The sequence below is a fragment of the Pholis gunnellus genome, assembly GCF_910591455.1.
Source record: "Pholis gunnellus genome assembly, chromosome: 11".
Taxonomy (NCBI): Eukaryota; Metazoa; Chordata; class Actinopteri; order Perciformes; family Pholidae; genus Pholis; species Pholis gunnellus.
Genome location: NC_136538.1, coordinates 11,997,417 through 12,016,183, shown reverse-complemented (window position 1 = coordinate 12,016,183; position 18,767 = coordinate 11,997,417). Strand labels below are relative to the sequence as shown.

Here is an 18,767-nt window from a genome sequence, read left to right as displayed (position 1 = left end):
CCTCCAACAGCCTTGAGGCAGTGACTCTATCAGTAAAGCCCTGTTGAAAACCCTGAAGAACTGACAGCCTCCTCCTCCGAGTGACGTCCCAGAGACCAGCGATGGGGCTGTGAACATCTTCCACAACCACCATTCTTGAAAATATGATGTCCACAATCTCGTAGATGCTAAGACGGCCAACGCGATAGCTTTCAAGCTCGGACATTTCAAGAAACCTCTGACTCAGAGCGGACTCTAGACAAAGTTGTCGGCCACTTTTGACATCAGTAACGATGTGAAGTTGGCTTCCACTGGCGTCAGCTACGGACTTTTCCTGCCATTCACTTTCCTGCTGTGACAGAAACAGATACATGCTCTTGTCAATGTGTCTCCCCTTGAACGCTTCATACGCTGACATTTGGATGCCACTGCTGCTGATGATAACAGACACTCTGTGAGAACTGGTGGGAGAGGTGTTTGTTAGATGTTTCTCACCAAACGGGAAGAGAAACACACCACCATCAATGTCATAAATGCACGTCTTCAGTATTTCAGAGTAGTATGCTTTCTGTCCGGTGTCAGGGTTGTGGAAACCTTTAGGGTTACTGATTGGATCATACAGACTCTGTAGAGTCTCCTTGTTCAAAAGACCCTGATCAACAGCCATGCTAGCCGGCACCCTGACACCAATCTCTGGGTTGATCAGTCCTCCAGTGGCTACCTGGACCTCAAGGATCTTCTTGCCTTTGTATCTATCGAGAATCCTTTCCTCCATCGCCTGAAACACAGAGAGCTTTTTGCCAGCATGGATGTAGCCACTAACAGCTCTCTGAGCATCTATCAGTTTATCTTTCAGGCCTGTCTCAATGATACCTCTCTCCAGAGCCTCAAACACTGTGTGTGATTGCCCTGTAATCAGATCAGTGAGGCTTCCTGTTGCAGCCTGCGCCTCCAGGAACTCAAGAGCATACGTCTTAGCTAAGAAGCCCTTCTCAGCAGCTTCTAGGAAGGATATCTTTTTCTTACTTGACTCCACATAAACTCCAGCAATAGTCGTCGGTTTTCCGGCGAACTGAGCAAGAGATGCTTGCACGTCTTCCATTGTGATGAGACCCATCTCAAACTTACGCACAACGTCTTCATCCAAGAACTTAAACTTGATTAAGTTTTGAATACTTGTGCTGCCTTTGAGTTCTGGGAGCTTTTGAGAGGTTGAATAAATCCCACTCAGTTTCCCCTCGCTGTCGCATGTGTTTTCACATGTTTCTGTGATCTGATATGTTCTTGTCTTCGTGATGCTCTGTGTTTCATTTGGCCGTTGGTGTGCTAGTCCACACAGAGCCATGTATCCATGCGTTGTCACAGTCGTGGACTCATCAGGTTTGATTTGGCTCTTTTGCGCGTCTTTTTGAAGGAGATTCAGACTTTGACTAGTAGAGCTATTCAAAATTTTCTTTGATGGTGAATCCTGAAGGCTTTGGCTGTGAGTGAGCTCCATTTTATCGTGTTTGACTTGTTTCAGTCCTTCAAGAATATCTTCTTTGTCCATTGTTGCCACCTGTAGATGTGACATTGAAAGAACTGTTAAGTTACAGAGGACTAGAGTTCAGTTACAGATAACTACAATCGCTAAATGGATATTGTAATGAATAGTAAGAACAAATGTAAAATGGTATTACAATTAAATATACTGTATTTCTTATAAATATAATAGTGTGATGCAGTAATGCTGAACTAACTTCATCCGTACCTCTGAGGAAACTTTCATCTTGAGAATCTCGTCCTCCAGGTTGTATTTTGCTCTTTCATAGGACGGCACCATCTTCTGCCTCACTGTGTGTTCCGTCTTCAACGAAGCAGCCTCGTTTTCTTTCACGTAGTGACGGCTCGTTTCAACGACTTCCTGTTTTTCAGTCTTCATCCGGACCCCGAGCGTCATAAGCTTTTCCTGAAGACTTCTCACTTCTTTGACGTATGACTCTATTTGTTCCCGAAGAGATCTGGCTTCATTCTCCTTCAGTTTCAGTTTCCTCTCGCTATCTGTCAACTTAGCTGTATCATTTGACTGCTCATTGCCGAGGCTTTGTAAAGCGCTTACTTTTGATTGGAATATAACTCTGTCTTTGTCATGTTGGGCAATTTGTGATTTTGCCTTTGAGAGGTCGTGTTCGAGCTGCGTATTTACTTGCTTCAGTTTCTCCATTTTGGTCTGCAGTTGCAGCTGTTGGTCAGATTCTTGCTTTGTTTCCACAGTGGTTTGATGCACTGTTATTATCTGTTTCACGTCTTGTTTGAAATACTTGTTTAGCATCTCTGCGAATTCTGCACTATGTGACTGCTGTTGTGGCATACTTGAGATTTCAGATTGAAGTAAAATGAGCTTTTTCTCTACTTCAGTCTGCACTAGCAACAGCTGCCTCTCATAGCCCTCTTTCTGGAGTTCCAGTTTACTCTTCAACTCTTCCAGCATTTTCTTGCACTTTTCAAGTTGTTCTTCCATCTGCTGGGACCTCAGTTGAAGGACAGAGTTTTCCTTTTGCTTTTGCTCAGCTTCTTTTTGGGTGCTATGCAGATTTTCTTTCAGCCTTCTAACTTCAGATCCCAACGAGTTGCTTTTCTCTAGCGCCTCAGCTTTCTCCCTCTTAAGGATCGTATTTTCATGTTGTAGATTTGATCGGGATTTGTCAGAACTCGACATTGATTCTTTCATTGTTGCTTTATTTTTCTGAAGCTCAGTCTCCATCTGCAATAGTTTAGATTCTGTCACTGTTCTTTCTTTGGTCTCTTTCAACAATTCATCTTTAGTTCTTTGTAGAGACAAGCTGAGCTCTGAGAGTTTAACGTTCAAGTTCTCTACGTTCCTGTCTGCTGCTCTCTTGTCGTTCTGAAGAACATACATCTCCTGCTTTAGGTTTCCTGTCATTTTCTCTGAGCTGCTTGTTATCCCTTTAATGCTGTGCTTATGTTTGAAGAGTTCATCCTCTAATGCCATGACTTTATTGACATGGTTTTGACTCTCAGCAGATTCTTTTTGCAGTTCTGCATTTCTTTTATTTAACATCATGTTCAAATCATTAATTTCAGCATTTTGCATGTGGATCTTTTGGTTTGCAGAATTGTTATCAGCAAACACTGCCTTCAGCTCTGATTTCAGAGTAGCTATTTCTTTCTCATAATTGGCAATTTTTGAATTAAGCGTGTCGATTTTCTCCTGCAGTTCAGTCATTTTCCTCACCTCCTCACTGTAATCCTGCAGTTTAATTTGAAGCTCGTGGGATGTCTGAGATTTCTTATTGAGTTCCTCCTCAATAATTCTAACTTGTGATTTGGTGCCTTCCGCCTGAGACTTGAAGATTTTAATTTGCTGATCCTTGCTGTCGATTTCCATTGTCACCTGATCGAGTTTAGCTCTTACGTTCTTCAGATTATTTTCCATCTCCAAATTAAACTGTTTAAGATCATCTACCCTTTTCTGCAATTGAGAAGCAACTAATTCACTTTTTTGAAGTTCGGCTTCAAGGTTTTTACATTTGATGTGCGACGCCTGCTCGGTTCTCTTCATTAAGTTGTTTTCTTCCTTAGCTGTTTGAAGCTGCTGTTTCCAGCTCTCCATCTCACTCTTTAACGACTTGATCTTTTGTTCAGAAAATGATCTCTCATTTTCCAGCGACTCAGTTTGGATCTGAAGACCTCTAATATCACTGTCAGATGAGACATTTTTCCTTGTCAACTCATTGCATTTAAACTTGAGCTGATCTAGTACTGCCTGCTTGGAACCTACTTCTTCTTCTAAATTGTTAACCTTGAGAATATTTTCCTGCTCCATCGAGCCTTTCTTATGCAGTTCCCCTTGGGTGATCTTCAACTGCTCTTTGAGGCCTTCGACTTCAGTGCTTTGGAAAAAAGTGTGTTGTTCCAATGAGGACTTGGCTCTTTGAAGAGATCTGGTTTCCTCCTGCAGTTCGTTGATGGATTTCTTCATGGTCAGTGCTTCCTGATGGAGGTCCTCTGATTTCTGTGTCATGTTAATCCTTTCAGTTTCCATGTCCATCTGAAGTTTCTTTAGTCTGTTATTGCTATCATCCAACAGCTTTTTATACATTTGGGCTTTGTCTTCAGCCATTTCTGCTCTTTTCTGGATCAGGACTAGTTCCTCCGCTTTCTGCTGCAGGACATCCGTCATCATGCTGTCATTTTCTCTGACTGCAGATGACTCAGGCTCACTGACGGCTCTCAACTGTTTGTCAGATGACAAAGGCAGCTGAGGCACATCATTTTCTTTAGCCTGGACTTCACTTTGCACCTGTTCATAAGTAACTACCTCTACATTTATTGTTCTCTGAAATGTGTTGCTCTGTTTCATAAGATCTTGGCCATCACTAGTTTTCTTTAAGAGGTCTTCTTCTAGTTTCTTCTGAGCCAAAGACCACCTGGCCTCTGACTGCTCGATTAGCTGTTTTGTGTGACTTAATTCCTGCTCACTGGCAGCTTTGTCTTTTACCGCTATTTCTAGCTTGGTGCAATACTGATTAACGTCATGCTCCAGCTGGGATTTCTGAATGGTTAGATCATCAATTGTCTTCTGTTGAGTCTCTACTTCTCCTTCCAACTTGTCCAGCTGTGCTTGTCTTTCAACCAGCAAAGCCTCCTGTTCCTGGACCCGTCGCTTAAGTTGACTATTCTCTACTTCCCCTGCAGCTTTTTGGAGCTCCACGCTCTCTGTCCTTTTTGTTTTCTCTGCTCTCTTAAAAGCCTTGCTGCTCTATAATGCAAAAAAATAAGTCACCCACTGTTTCACGTTTATTTAGAAATTGTAGAATAAATTGCATGAATATTTTACTTCTTACCAGAGCACTACAGCCATGTAAAACAAGCTCTCCAGGAATTTGCAATTTCAAGACTGCGGGACTTTTCAAGTTAGCCAGAAATATTTTGGAGGGTTAAAAGCCCAACAAAGATGTTAGGTTTATTCAAGTTTATTTTGACGGCACGTGTCACTGCTTTTATTTGTTAGAACTAATACTTACAAAATGCTACACAAACTCCTGGAGAGGCTCTATTTTCCCACAGAAAGCCCATGTGAGAAAGACTTTCCATCAAAGAATAAAAAATCTCTCTCCTCCCCGCAAGTAAGCGTCACCAGCAATAAGAAGTTACTGTACATGCAGACATGCACCGCATTCGCACATTTCCTTTGCTTCTTTTGCACCTTGAAGCAAATGTCTTCACCCGTGATGAGCTGACCATGTATGATAATAGAAACAACTCACAGAGGAAACAGAGTTATTATTTGAATATTCACTACTTCTTAGCGAGGCAGTGAAATATGTTGATGCAAAACAGAAGACCTGAGAATCATGCAAAGATAAGAAGGCAAAGCTAAACAGGGACTGTAGGTTGAAGCGTCCACTCAGCCCCAAAAGTCTAAAATATCCTGCAGAAGCTAGATGCAGAAAGGAAGAAGGGAAGTATTGAGAATATGGATCTCTTACCTCCTCGTCTTCAGTTCTCTTCAGTGTCTCACTGGCAAACTTCACATACTGTGTCATGAGAGTCACAAGAGCAGTGTAGCGGGTTCGGAGATCCATAAACTGCGCGACATTAAGAGGAACATGCATGTCATTGACATGTACTCTACATAAAGCACAGATTTTCTGTCCAACCAAAGTTAAATCATAGGTTTACCTCCTGCTGAATGGCATCAGAAGAGCTTTGCATCCTCCGTTTCTTGAGAGGGGATTTGTGCTGGGAGTCGACCATCGCCCTGAAGGTCATCAGCTGAAGTTCATAATCCTAAAAAGAGATTCATGTGTAAGATAGCAAAGTTGTTTCTTTCTCAACTACAGCAATCTTCACCTTAGATCTAACGAAACTGGAATGGGAATGCCACTAACTGCTAATCTCGTATATCAGAGAAAGATTGAAGATAAATAAGTTTACCTTAATGGCAGATGAGTACTGCTCCGAGTACTTCTGACACTCATCAATTCTGCTCTGCTTTTGTTCAATTTCAGCAACGAGGACCTGATAACACAGACATTTTAAATATATGTATCTCTGTATTTAAATGTCTTCATCATATTGTGAAGAAGTTAACTCTTGTCCTACCTTCTGTTTGTTTAACAGCTCAGCCAGTGCCTTGCTGTCTTCAGGTTTGTTTTCTTGGGCCCTTATCTGTGCTGTTTCCATTTCTCTACCCCATTCATCAAGACTACTGTAGGAGTCTCTGTAGTGTTTCAGAGATTTGCTGATGCCATCCAGGTCCCGAAGCCTGAAATTGAATGGTTAACGTCAATGAGCAATACTCAAGACTCATAACACTTGCACACAAATGTCATATATTATCTCTTATAGCGCAGATAAATCCTCACTAACCTGCTTTCAATCTGGGAGTGAATGTTCTGCCATCTCTCGCTCAGTTGATCAGCTTTCTCCTTGTGCCAGTCCAGGTCAAAGTCACGCTCGTTATGTGCCTTAAACATGCGGTCGCTGATGACCCGTGCTCTCTGCAGCTCATCCTCCATGTCATGGAACACCCCCTGCTTCTCGTCAATCTCTGTCCGCCATTGCTTTGATTAGAAGGAAAAATAGTTACTCTAAATGAACTGAAAAATGCTGCCAATGATGGTGAAATGTAAGACAGTGTATTACCTTAAGTGTTGAAATGACCGTCTCAATGGACTTGACGTCAGAGTTCATAGCGTCTTCCTCATAGAGTTTGGATTCGTAGTCCTTAACTAGCGCCTCTGCACTCTGGCTGTGCCTCACCACTAAGCTCACCGTTTTCAGCCTGCAACACAAAAAGGGAACATATCTTCAATTCAGGTACTTTTAATGCAAATACTTATGTAGTAAAACATATCTAAATGCAGCCATGATTACTTCGAGACAATGCAGGGAGTGTCTTACTTGTCCATATAAATGGAAGACATGGAGTTCACTTGGCTCATGCTCTGAATGAGGACGGTGAGTTCAGAGGAAAGTGTTGGCGCGGAAGGAGAACCTGCAGCCTGTCGGAGGAACATCTCACACTTCTCCTTCATGACGTCAAGGTCCTCCTTCAGTTTATTCAGCTCCGCTGTCTTCCTCTGCAGAGGTGCACGTAGGAAATCAGAATGAAAATAAGAACACCAGTAAAAAAAGAAAGAAATACAAAGAGGAAGGGGGCCATATCAATGTTGCTACGATGTTATAGACATTATAAGCTGACCATGGAAGGTATGATTAAATGAAATGTTCATGAAATTGAATTTATAATAGAATTAATTACAATGCAACTCTTTGATAAGGGAATTAATTCAACAACATTTTTTTTAAATTAAAATTAAAATAAATAAATAAATGCAACACAGGCAAGTTCTTGATTATGTGAAATGACGTATACCTCATGCTCTGTGATGCGCTGCAGACTCTGCTCCAGGTCGTCTCTCTCCAGCGGTGTGCGAAGTTGCCTGATCAGGTGTTCTTCATGGGCCTCCAGATGCATTCGGAAGTTGCGTATTTCGGAGATGTAATGATTGTATGCAGACTCCTCGTGTTCCTCTGTATACCAGAAAAATATAATAAGTACAAATAATCACACAAGAGCATAAAAATATGTTTGATTTTCAAACTGTGACATTTTACTTTTTGAAAAACTAAAAAAAGCCAATTAAACATTTATTTCCATTTGAAAATCACAACTATTTTACAGTGGGAATGTTAAACCTACATATAGTCTCACACACATTAACTGATAGCACACAAAAGCACCTCTAGGTGGCGTCATTATCACAGCACAAGGCTGAGTAGAACCTGTGCAAAGCAGCTAAATCAATGACACTTTTATTTGTCTCCTATGTAAAATACATAACAGAAGTATTCTGTATGTATTTAAATAACATAACTGTGCATTAACAACATCCCAGTGTTAGCTAAGCCAACATCCGTTTTAGAAACTTTTCTTTCAGTAAAAACAACATAATTCCAGAAGGCATCAACTTAAAGCTTAAAAGGCTTAAAGAACCATGGGTTTCTCTCGCGTGTTTAGTTCAATCTACACCAGCAACTCCTTGTTGGGAGGGACAAAAGGGGGAATCTGAGCCTTGCCTCTTTCTGCAGATCTGAGTAATTCCTGGTAGTACTCTTTGCAGGCCGCAACGTCTCTCTCTAGCTGGGCACAGTCGGCCACTGTGAATACCTCGGACTCCTCGCTGTCTTCTAGAAACTCCTCGAAGTGGGACTGCAGGTTGCTCAAGACCTGCTGATGCTCACCTTGTAACATGGTCTTTATCTGAAGAGAAATTAAAGTGGGAATAAGACAAACATGCACTTTTCGTTTTTCCTAGAATGAGTCTGATGATCATAAATGATCATCAGCTCGTGTTAAAAAAAAGTGGGATGGATAAGAGTCTAAAAAGGAAAACATCACAATTCAAACATACTGAGGCCACATTCCAGTTGCGGATGGCTCGTATGTCAGACATCAGATAATGCCAAGACACCACGCTCTTCATGTTGATGTGGGAGTGGTGCCAGAGTGCCAGGACATTCTGATATAACTGTTCAGTTCTGCAGGAAACAAACAAGAGGCAGAAAGAATGTATCCCACCAGAGTCAGGTCACCAGAGCTACTAAACTTTATTTTAAAGTACGGGAGACAAAATGAAGCCTTGCAGCGTAGCATCTCACCTAGTAGCCATGTCAACAGCCTCTTTGTTGGGCGGAGGCACAGTGAAACACACAGAGGGCACCATGGCCTCGTTGCCTGCTAGGTTGATGACTTTCCACTTGGCCCGGTGAGAGTTACTGGCCAGTACGCACTCATCCTCTTTGTAAATGGTAATCTGAAAGAGTCGTGGTAAAGCAGAGACATACTTTAAATCCGGGAAAAGAACTGAGGTGAATAATGGGGTCATTTGACGTAGGGAAGCTCTGTATACCTCTATCTGACGATAATCACAGATGGCTTTGACGGGGATGGAGGATCTCACGGGGCTTTCAGGGTTCCTGGGCCTGAGCTGCACAATATTCTTGGCCCTGCCCACTAACCCAGCCACAGTGCTGCGGTACTGAAGCAGCTGCTCTTTCTCATCCTAGGGACACACCATACCACAAAAAGGTTGTTTATTGTATTTTTGATTTGCAACTAACTCAACACAAACACACACACACTCCACATGTCTTTCTATCAGTTTACCATGGACTCCTGAATGAGATCGTCCAGTCTGTGTAGGCTGCTTGATCGATCGCAGCTATATCTTCTTTGAATGGCATCTTGCAGGTTTTTAAGGTAATCCATGGACTCTTTGGCATCCCTGAAAAACTGCAAGGGGGGAAAAGAGCGAGAAATTAGATGTGACAAACCAACGCAGTTTGCAAAAACTGACTTCAAAACAGGCAGCAACTCACCTCAAAATAGACAGCATTCTCTTTGAGATGCTGTTCTACGCATGAGCAGAGCTGTAAAATCCAGCTCCACTGCGTCTGCATGGCAGCCCTGTACGCCTGGAGGACAAACACATGATATCCAGGTATAATAGATGGGAAATTACAAGATTTAAAGACTTAAACATCTTTTAATCATGGTGGGAGCAGTATGCAGGGTGGAGACTACTGTCATACTGACCGCAAAGCTGAGTACACAAAACAACAGGGCTTACTTCAATAGTGAGCCTGGCTGGGTGGTTCTTCAGCATTAGGCGCTCTGCCTTGTCCTGCACAGACTTGATGACTTCCTCCTTTTCATCCAGCTCCCTCATCAGATCCTGTATGAAAACATGAGGCTGAGTATCTCTGGCATCCAGCAGTGGCAAAGACCCAGTCACTCCATCCTCTCACACAATCCCATATCCTGTCTCACATTAAATGGATGCAGCTGTAACGTAGCCACACCTATACACCCAAAAGAACTGCCTGAACAAGCCCTTGTTATTCTGTCTGCACGGAAGATTTCCCAGATTGAGTTACAGTTAATTAAAAAGTCTGTTTAAACAACACAAAAACGTACCGCATGGTAGTCTCTTTTCTTGGAGATGTTGCCGTTGCGATCACTCCAGTCAAAGGCAACTTCCTCCTCCTCCTTCTCATTCAGCCAGATGAGCTCCTGAGTTGCCTGTGACACAAAGTCATGCAGGCTTTCCAGGTGGCTCTGTCGCTCTCTTGAACATCTCTGAAAGGAGCAGACGTTCCTTTAGTCAGGCTACAATAAGCAGCACATCAAAAGCATTTATTGCTCCACACATTTTTGAATATTGCTGTTGAGCTCAACAGATCACTTACCAACAGCCTTTCATACTGCTTTTCTAGTTTGTTCAGTTTGTCTGAATAAGTTATTTTCATGGGGATGGTCATCTGAATCTGAGAAAAGAAAAGTATGTTTTTACTTCCTCTGCAGTGACTAAGAGTTAAGGCAGCAACTGCAGCACCAATTCAGACTCACATTATAGTGTAGGATTACTGATGGTTGCACTAAGATAACAAACAAGACAGAAGTAAACTACAAAACACTTACCTCACTTAGCTTGGCATCTTTAAGGCTCATTTGAAATTCTTCAATGGCTCTATGTACACTTTTGTGGTTATCTAAATGCATTCCCACGCTTGGCAAATCAGATCCCCACTCTGAACGATCCAGTTGCAACTTTAATACAGAAACAAAAAAATTAATATTCAGTTTCGTATTTTAAGTGCGTACAATTAAAGCTACAGTACATTATAAACACACCGATAGCGACAACTCACCTGCATCTCCTCCACCCAGCTCAGAAGGTCCTGAATAAATTTCATGTTGACCTCCTCTTCTGTCATGTTGGGGTCTGCCAGTGAGGATTTCAGTAAGGGCATGCGGATCTGCATGCTTTTCAGATGCCTCAGGCTGCCTGGGTCCATGCCGCCACCACTCCCCATGTAGCTCTGGACTGAAGCAGGCTGCAGACCGGGGGTCAAGGACGGGGTAAAGGACGGGGTCAGGCACGGCGTAAGGCTAGAGGTGAATGTGGACCCAGGGGTACCTAACCCCCCCGGGGTGAGTGCAGGAGTCAGGGCTGGTGTCAGGCTTGCGTTGATGTTCTGAGAGAAGCCAGAGTTCAGGCTTTGTGTGATGCCTGAGATCATCATTTTGGTTTGTTCTGTCGTCAGGGTGCGACCTTTGCTGTACACAGAAGAACACTCTGCTCTCAGGGCTAGAAGTTCATCCCGGAGTTTAGACACCCTGTATTAAAAAAAAGAACAACAATATGAGATGTCTTAATGTATGAGGAAATAAATACATCGTGTTATTTTTTGCAAGAGGATACACTTTGTACCTTTGGACAAGTTGATCTGCAAAGGGGAATTTCCCATCCAGAAGAATTTGGATGTCCACCACTTGTTGTCTGAGGATATTTTCACACTCCAAAAGGTAGCCAGCAATCTCAGCTTCATTCAGGAACTGAATACCAGACTCGAGACGTTTTGCATCCTTCGCAGAGGAAAAAAAGAGACTCAAAACACAAGACAAACAAAGCGCACACAGTAATATTTTATCACAATTTACATTGAGTCAAAAGGAGATTAAACTAAACTTACAGAATGCAGGGCAGTTCTTGCAAATGCCAGCTTGTCCTCGCCATTGACACAGTCCCGCTGGACCCTGTTGGCAATCTGCTGCAACATCTCAAGCCTACAAAAACAAAAAGATTAAATTATGAGTTTACAGTTGTTATTATCATTTTAATAAAAAAAAGATATCATCACCATGCACACTGTAACCTCACCTGGATCCATAAGCAATGCTGTTATTGAGAAAGACTGAGCTGTTAATGTGTAAAGGTTCGGTGAGGTAGGCGTCATTAGAGCCGTAACTGTTGAAGCTACTGTTGCTCAAAGACGAGATCCCACTCAAATAGTCCATCTTACTTTACGTGGTAAACCCCTGCTGCTACTCCCAGCCACTCAAACAGTCACCGTGACATTTCCTCATCCTAATCATCCCGCTTCAAGGATCCCAGCCTCGGCCTAGCCTTGACAGCGTGACTGTGAGCATTCGTGGACCTAACTGATGGGGCGGCTTTCAACCTGCTGATATTTATAGTGCCACAGCCAGGTGCGGAGCGTGTAAAGTCACTCCCACCCTGAAATATTGTGCTGCCCTCAGGAGATTAGAATTAAATAGCAGGTTGAGACAGTGAGCCGTTATACAAACTGAGAGTCCATGAAGTACTGCCAAACTGCGGTTATTGCTGTTTCTGACAGTTTTCACCACACCCAACATTACTGCTGTGAATATGTTGTGTTCATAGAGCATGAAGGCAGGAATGGATATGAAAACTTGTCAAAACTATTGTCAACAGAGTCTTTGGACTTGGCCTTGAGTTTCCATGGAAATAAGATCTACGCTGCAAAAAAACATTGATGGAAACCAGATCAAAACCTCAAAAACTTAACTGAGCTTGCTATATATGAAAGCAGACACTCTTTGTGATCATAGTATTAGCAAAGCTCTGGCAATTTGAAGTAACTAGATACTCGATCAGTCATGATTATGTTCCTGGACCGAAAGCACCTATTTTTTCCACTATCGTATTTCACAGGAGTCATTTGTTTACTGCCTACTTTGCGTATCACTCGATCATTTGAGCAAAACAAAACTCAAGCTTGGCTGCAGTAAATCGGAGTAAGAAATATTGCGGGCAACAGCTCATAAATATCTTGATAGAAATCATATGGAAGTGTGAAACGGTTCAGAGAGGGGATTTCTATTTTAATAAGGACGATCAATCTTTGACATAAACACTGACCCTCAGCGCAGCAGAGACATTAGTGGGCTTGCAATATGATGCTGCAGCCTCTACCAACCCCAGATAATGTTATGCTGACCCATGTAGCTTATTTGTCCTTTATCTAAATGCTTTTCACTTAGAAAATGACCACAACATCTCTTGCTTTACATTTTTGTATGTTGCCTCAAACAGTCACACGTCTTCTCTTTTCCAGCTACGTGTCTCTGTGTGTTAGATAAATGGGGATTTTTGGCTGACAAGTAAAGATTAGACCTTTTAAATCGCATTATCTTGATCCAGGAAACACAAAGTATTAATACGCCCAGTCCCTACCTTTCCACCTCAGGCCTCAGGCTCTTCTCTCTTTCCAGCATGGCAACAATTAATTTACCCCATTCCTTCTCCACATCGTTAGGGTGATGACCCTGGGGTAACTGAATACGTCCGAACTCGATCCACATCTGTCAGGTATGCCACAAACACAGACTTGTTACCGCTACAGTGCGTAACACCACAGGCTCTGCGATGCGTTATCAAAAGCAACATGCTCTTCTATTTTGAATTTGTATACCTCGAGCATTTTATAGAGATTCTTGATTTTTGTCTTCTCGTTCTCTTTCAGCGGGATTTCATGTTCTTTAAACTGGAGATACTGTGTATAAAGTGCCTGGAAAAGAAAGCAGAGATTAGAATAAACGTGTTTATACACTTCATGTACTATAAAGCATCAGAACGGATATTATCCAGGAGAAAGGGTTGTCCGTACTCTCCCCCATGTCTTTAAAACAACTGCATTAAAGTTATTTTACTGTTAGAAGCTATCGACGTCTTGCAGCAAATGGACGCTGCTGCTCTCTCATATCCATCAATATCGCTTTTAAGTCTCAGTTACAGCAGATAGACGCTACATGTGGGTTATTTGAGGCAGACGATTATCCTTCACCTTACCGACACCACATGCAGATTCTAAGCACTCTGTAAAACGAGACAGCCGAAGCTCAACTTATAAAGCTAATAATGATTCAGATCTTCAATACCTTGAGTTCCACAGGGTTGTTGGGGAATGATCTATCTGACATTATGGTCACATTGTGTTTGATCCACTGGCTGAGGTATTTGATCATGTTCTGGTACTCCACCCATCTGATATCAACATCCTGTTCAGAGAAAAAGGATCATCAGCGATGAAGCACTTTTCAGCACATTCACTCGGATCGGGGTGGAGTCACTGGTGGACCGATGCCATCAACTTACATTAGGACTGATTCCATCCACACCATCAGGTACTTTGGGGAAAGCATCGTACAGTGTTGAGACGTATGTGATGACAGATTTTTCATCGGGTGACTGAACGTCTACGTCTGATGAAGGAAGTAAAAAAAGAAAAAGGTCACAAATTCAACACATGACAGTGAGTTCAGAGGAATTATCCCTCAGGCCAAAATCCAAACTTCGCTCCACATGATTGATTGCACAAAATTGCTAAAATGTTTCAGAGTGTTTTCTGGGTTCAACCAAATATGACAGTGTGTATGGATCTCACCCTCGGGGTCCAGCAGTCTGGCCACCCCCAGCTGCTCGGCTACACAAAACGCATTCTCTAAATTTGATCGGTTGGCCTGCGTCGAAACATGGCTCATGTCAATCAGGTCTGGCCTGAAATAGATTAAAATAGAGACCAGTAAGGCAAGAAAAGCAAGGCATACCAACTAAAAGAGAGAAGACAGAAGAAGTGGACAGAAGACCACTAAACCAACTATATGCATTATATAGCTTTAATGTTCTGCAATTCCTTCAGTGTTACAGTACCTGTATTTATGAATGATGGCGTTAAAGAGCCTTCCATCCCTCCAGGAGGTTGTGAAGTTGTCACAACGTACGCCTACGTAGCCGTCCGTTATCTGCCTGGACCAGAACAGTAGCCTCTCCTTGGCTGTCATGTTCTGGGACTCCCCTGTCACATGGATGTCCGAGATCTGTCAAGATGCGCAGACGTTAAATGTGCAGTCGCAGGGGCTTGATGCAGAGACACGGAACATTTAACCTACAGACCTTTGAGATTAAGACTTCACCATTACTGAGTGGTAACAAACACCTTGAAATATACTGCAATCAAAGGTGACAGCAACACTACTGCCTTAACAATACTACTGCATTAAATCAACACCTTCATGTAACAACAAAAGACTGAATATTTCAAGCTTCACAAAGTACAGAAAAAAAAGAAAAATGATGAGAGCTATTCCATATTTGACTAAAGTGTGAATTAAGTGTTAATGAGGTAATAGTTTCCTTTACTGGTTCATTAACAATTCTCTTCACACCTTAAAAAAATGGGAAATGTGAGAGTTGTGTAATAAATTATCCAATAGTTTAACAACGTGTTCTACTGAAGAGTACAATGACCTCAAACAAACAGTGCCACCTCACAGGTTCCACAGTGCTGCTGACACCCTGGTTTGTGGCACATTTACAACATCAGAACAAGAGTTTCTCTCTGCAGTTCACACCACATTCAGTAATGTTGATTCAAGTCTTTGTAGATGTTGGTTTCCTGTAACAACCAACCCAAACACCAGAAATACTGTAATTCAGTTTGCAAAGGGGGGGACGTCTTTCTATTTTTCATATCACAGGAAATTTTACGTCAAAACATGGTTTGATCAAAAACCAAGAAGCAGAATAACACAGAACATTAAACAAAATACACTTCAATTAATCAATCAATCAATCAATCAATCAATCAATCATCCCGAAGGGGGGGGATCTGCAGCCAGGTGACATCAGTCATACAAACAACAGTGAGAGAGAGAGATAGTAACAACACACTACAGCTTGGACAAGACGACCTGAGACAAATAGCATCATCCTGAAGAAAAAAATCCCCCCCACAGACCAGCCTATCCAGACCGTATACCTTCAAAAGCCTGAAACATTTCTATAGTCCACTTAAGACAGGGTATGACAAGAGTTTAACAGGCCTCCGAAACAAAGGTTGATTTACTCATTTTAGTCTGTCCAGCTGGAACATTAAAGTAACGACTGTGGCAGTAACTCAAACGTCCTAAGTATAAATATCAAAGAGAGAGTTTTACTGACTGTTGAGTCTCTTTCTACTGGGCAGGCTGAGGTTTCCAGACCACAATGTGATGCAAAACTGATTCAATAGGACTGCAAGAACCATCATTAATCCACAAGTATCACAAAAATTCATTTTTTCTGAGACAATACAGTTGCTATGTCTATTGATATGTCAACGTACTGCTCCTGTCTACATACAGAGAGCAGCATAAACATTTGAGCACAGGTTTCAGGTCAACTATGCAGCCAAAGCACCTGGTGTAAATACACTCTACAGCGTATGATTTTTGTCGCAGAATAACTGACAGGAAGAGACCACAGCGATGACATAATGCTCTAAAATCAACCATGCTGATGATTACATAAAATGATGTAATAAGAAAACTAGTTTATCAAAATAAACCAGCATTGCTCTAAAGAAGTGCTCAATTTGAGCATATATTCTCACTGTAGAGCAGGGGTCCCCAAACTTTTTCCTGTGAGGGCCACATCACTGAACATATCGTTTGACCTAGGGCCCGATTATGGGGGGGTGCTACGTGCGTGCTACGTGCGTGCTACGTGCTACGTGCGTGCTACTCGCAGGTTAGCGACTGTTGCATCGTGCGCGCGGATCGGGGCGGAACACCGCTGTGCGCGATACAGAGAGCAGGGGAATTGAAAACGCGCGACCATGTAATGACAGACATGACATGCCGGCGTGTAAATAAATTAAGCACAAGTACTCGTCCTTCAGGCTCCCGTCTCTCGGCTCTTCTACTTCTTCTACTCTTCTACTTCTACAGGGTGCGCGCATGACAGCTCTCATCTCGTTCGCCCCCTGGTGGTTGGCTGATTCAGGAAGCGTTTGATTTGATATGTAGCAGAGCACGTATTTTAAACGTTAATATCGCAGACGATCATGCTCATTTAATCGTGGCAGCCAAAATCGTGATCGCCATTAAAATTCGATTAATTGTGCAGACTGAAAAAAAATCATAATGCGTCTCTGGTATTGTTCAGGGGGCCGGACCAAATGAGGAGGCGGGCCGTATCCGGCCCGCGGGCCATAGTTTGGGGACTGCTGTAGAGCATAACTTCAATGATTTAAACACCAGCCATTCAATGTTCCCAATCAAGCCACTTACTAATCCATCATAAATAACGCCTATAATGGCCATAAATAACACATTCTAAATTTACCTCGTGTTGGGTGGAGATACATTTGGCAGGAGCTGGAAGATGTTCTACGTAACCAGAGCAGGTGTAGGCCCTCCGCCTCCTCCTCCTGTGTGCTTGAGAGCCCCATATAATCTTGGCAAACGTTTCCTCACTCCCTGGTCTGTCATTGCCCCTCAGAGTCCTCAGCATGTGCTCCACTGCTCCGAAGCTAACAGCCCTCCTTAACTGTCGCTGCAGCAGCTTCTTCACAAGCAGGCCATCCTTAGCTGAGGCGCCTCTGGAAGTTGTGTTGACACAGCGAAGCTTTCCTCCTACAGTGGACCTGCTCCTGCTGTCTTCTGTCTGCTCTGTGGAGAACCTGCCCAACCTGTGAGCTAACCTCTTGCTTGATTGATTACAGGGATCGCTGAGGATTAAAACCGGTACCTCGCCAACGTAGACGCCTGTGCTGAGGCTGTCCTGCCTGGATAGATGTTCCTTCACCTCTGATGGTTTACCCAGCTCTGCTTGGGACTCCTCTGCGTTCCCATCTGGGCCACCTTGAGGCTCTGCATTGCTACAGATGGAATCGGTTGCAATAGCTTCACTTCCAGGACTCCTGAGGGATCCATCAGCAGGCCGAAAGGCTCCTGATTTTCTCTTCTTTCTCTGAAAATAGCGTCGCCCTTTAAGCTCTTTAGATTCAAGGCTCAGTGGAGCTTTCTTGGGGTCAACATAGCATTCCTCTTTAGGTCCTCGAACACAGCCACAGATGTTTCCCATGGCTGACAGTCATACAGTCTCTCACCCATCGGCAGCGCTGAGCTCCCAACACAGTGAGCTTGTTTTCAGGCAAAGTATCCGGTGAGCTCCACTTGATCTGAAGAGCCACTATCCCATTGACAGAAAGTCATTTTCACGCTGTGCGACTAGCACACAATAAGCAGTGACAGACAAGCCGGCAGCCAGACATAAAGCTCGCTCCACTCGAGCAGAGTTGACTTTTTCCTTTCGTTGACTCACAGCTGAGAACTGGTCAGCCTCTCTCTCTCTCTCTCTCTCTCTCTCTCTCTCTCTCTCTCTCTCTCTCTCTCTCTCTCTCTCTCTCTCTCTCTCTCTCTCTCTCTCTCTCTCTCTCTCTCTCTCTCTCTCTCTCTCACTGCATCGCTCTCTTGCCTGCGTGCTCTCTCTTGAGTCTCTCCTCTGACACTGGAATCCTTTTTGACCTTTGAAACATTTCTCTGGCATTGCTAATCCAGCCCAAACACCATAAATGCACACACACACACACACACACACACACACACACACACACACACACACACACACACTCACACACACCCAGACACAGCCCATGTGCTTATATTTCAGCTGTGCAAGAATGGGAAAAGACTTGTGGACAGACCTGTTTTGTGCCGGCTAGTCTGCTTAGTCTACACAATAAACATGTGCACGTCACAGCTGCCGCTTCTGTTTCCTAATATTTGTGTCTGTAATGAGGGGGTGGTTTAAACTGCAAGTGGGTGCCAGCTGATGGCCATCTATTATGCTGTGAGAAATTGTGGCTCAGCAAGTTTGGCTGCGTGAACCAGACAGAGTCCCAGCCGGTGAGAAAGGCTTTGAAAAACAGAACAGCGTAGGTCAACGAGAGCAACAGAAGCAGAGGCAAATCCGAGCTGGACAGCAAAGTGCTTTCACTTTGTCTATTAATCAAGCTACGTACAATAGCGGAGCCAGAGGTGGGGCTTAAGTCCAATGGTTTAAACAAACACTATTATCTGAACAGATCACCACCACTGCAGTTCACAAGGGGGCAAAATGCTCTGA

General features: G+C 43.2%; 1 protein-coding gene across 1 annotated transcript in view; it reads right to left on the bottom strand.

The window, feature by feature from the left end:
• Positions 1-18,130, bottom strand: part of dst (dystonin) — a 69,328-nt gene extending 51,198 nt beyond the window's left edge. Inside the window, exons 1-28 of the mRNA XM_079169060.1 lie at positions 16,983-18,130; positions 14,529-14,695; positions 14,263-14,375; positions 13,974-14,080; positions 13,757-13,876; positions 13,291-13,386; positions 13,053-13,180; positions 11,527-11,620; positions 11,265-11,419; positions 10,702-11,170; positions 10,472-10,600; positions 10,240-10,317; positions 9,968-10,129; positions 9,621-9,725; positions 9,370-9,465; positions 9,158-9,283; positions 8,901-9,053; positions 8,650-8,804; positions 8,403-8,529; positions 8,068-8,251; positions 7,364-7,521; positions 6,889-7,067; positions 6,631-6,769; positions 6,355-6,548; positions 6,088-6,250; positions 5,920-6,003; positions 5,665-5,772; positions 5,472-5,570 (exon numbers count right to left, since the gene is read on the bottom strand). Of these exons, the coding sequence (XP_079025186.1) occupies positions 5,472-5,570; positions 5,665-5,772; positions 5,920-6,003; positions 6,088-6,250; positions 6,355-6,548; positions 6,631-6,769; positions 6,889-7,067; positions 7,364-7,521; positions 8,068-8,251; positions 8,403-8,529; positions 8,650-8,804; positions 8,901-9,053; positions 9,158-9,283; positions 9,370-9,465; positions 9,621-9,725; positions 9,968-10,129; positions 10,240-10,317; positions 10,472-10,600; positions 10,702-11,170; positions 11,265-11,419; positions 11,527-11,620; positions 13,053-13,180; positions 13,291-13,386; positions 13,757-13,876; positions 13,974-14,080; positions 14,263-14,375; positions 14,529-14,695; positions 16,983-17,723 (4,629 nt within the window). The 5' untranslated portion in view covers positions 17,724-18,130. The remainder of the gene's footprint in view (positions 1-5,471; positions 5,571-5,664; positions 5,773-5,919; positions 6,004-6,087; positions 6,251-6,354; positions 6,549-6,630; positions 6,770-6,888; positions 7,068-7,363; positions 7,522-8,067; positions 8,252-8,402; positions 8,530-8,649; positions 8,805-8,900; positions 9,054-9,157; positions 9,284-9,369; positions 9,466-9,620; positions 9,726-9,967; positions 10,130-10,239; positions 10,318-10,471; positions 10,601-10,701; positions 11,171-11,264; positions 11,420-11,526; positions 11,621-13,052; positions 13,181-13,290; positions 13,387-13,756; positions 13,877-13,973; positions 14,081-14,262; positions 14,376-14,528; positions 14,696-16,982) is intronic.
• Between the last annotated feature and the right edge of the window lie 637 nt (positions 18,131-18,767).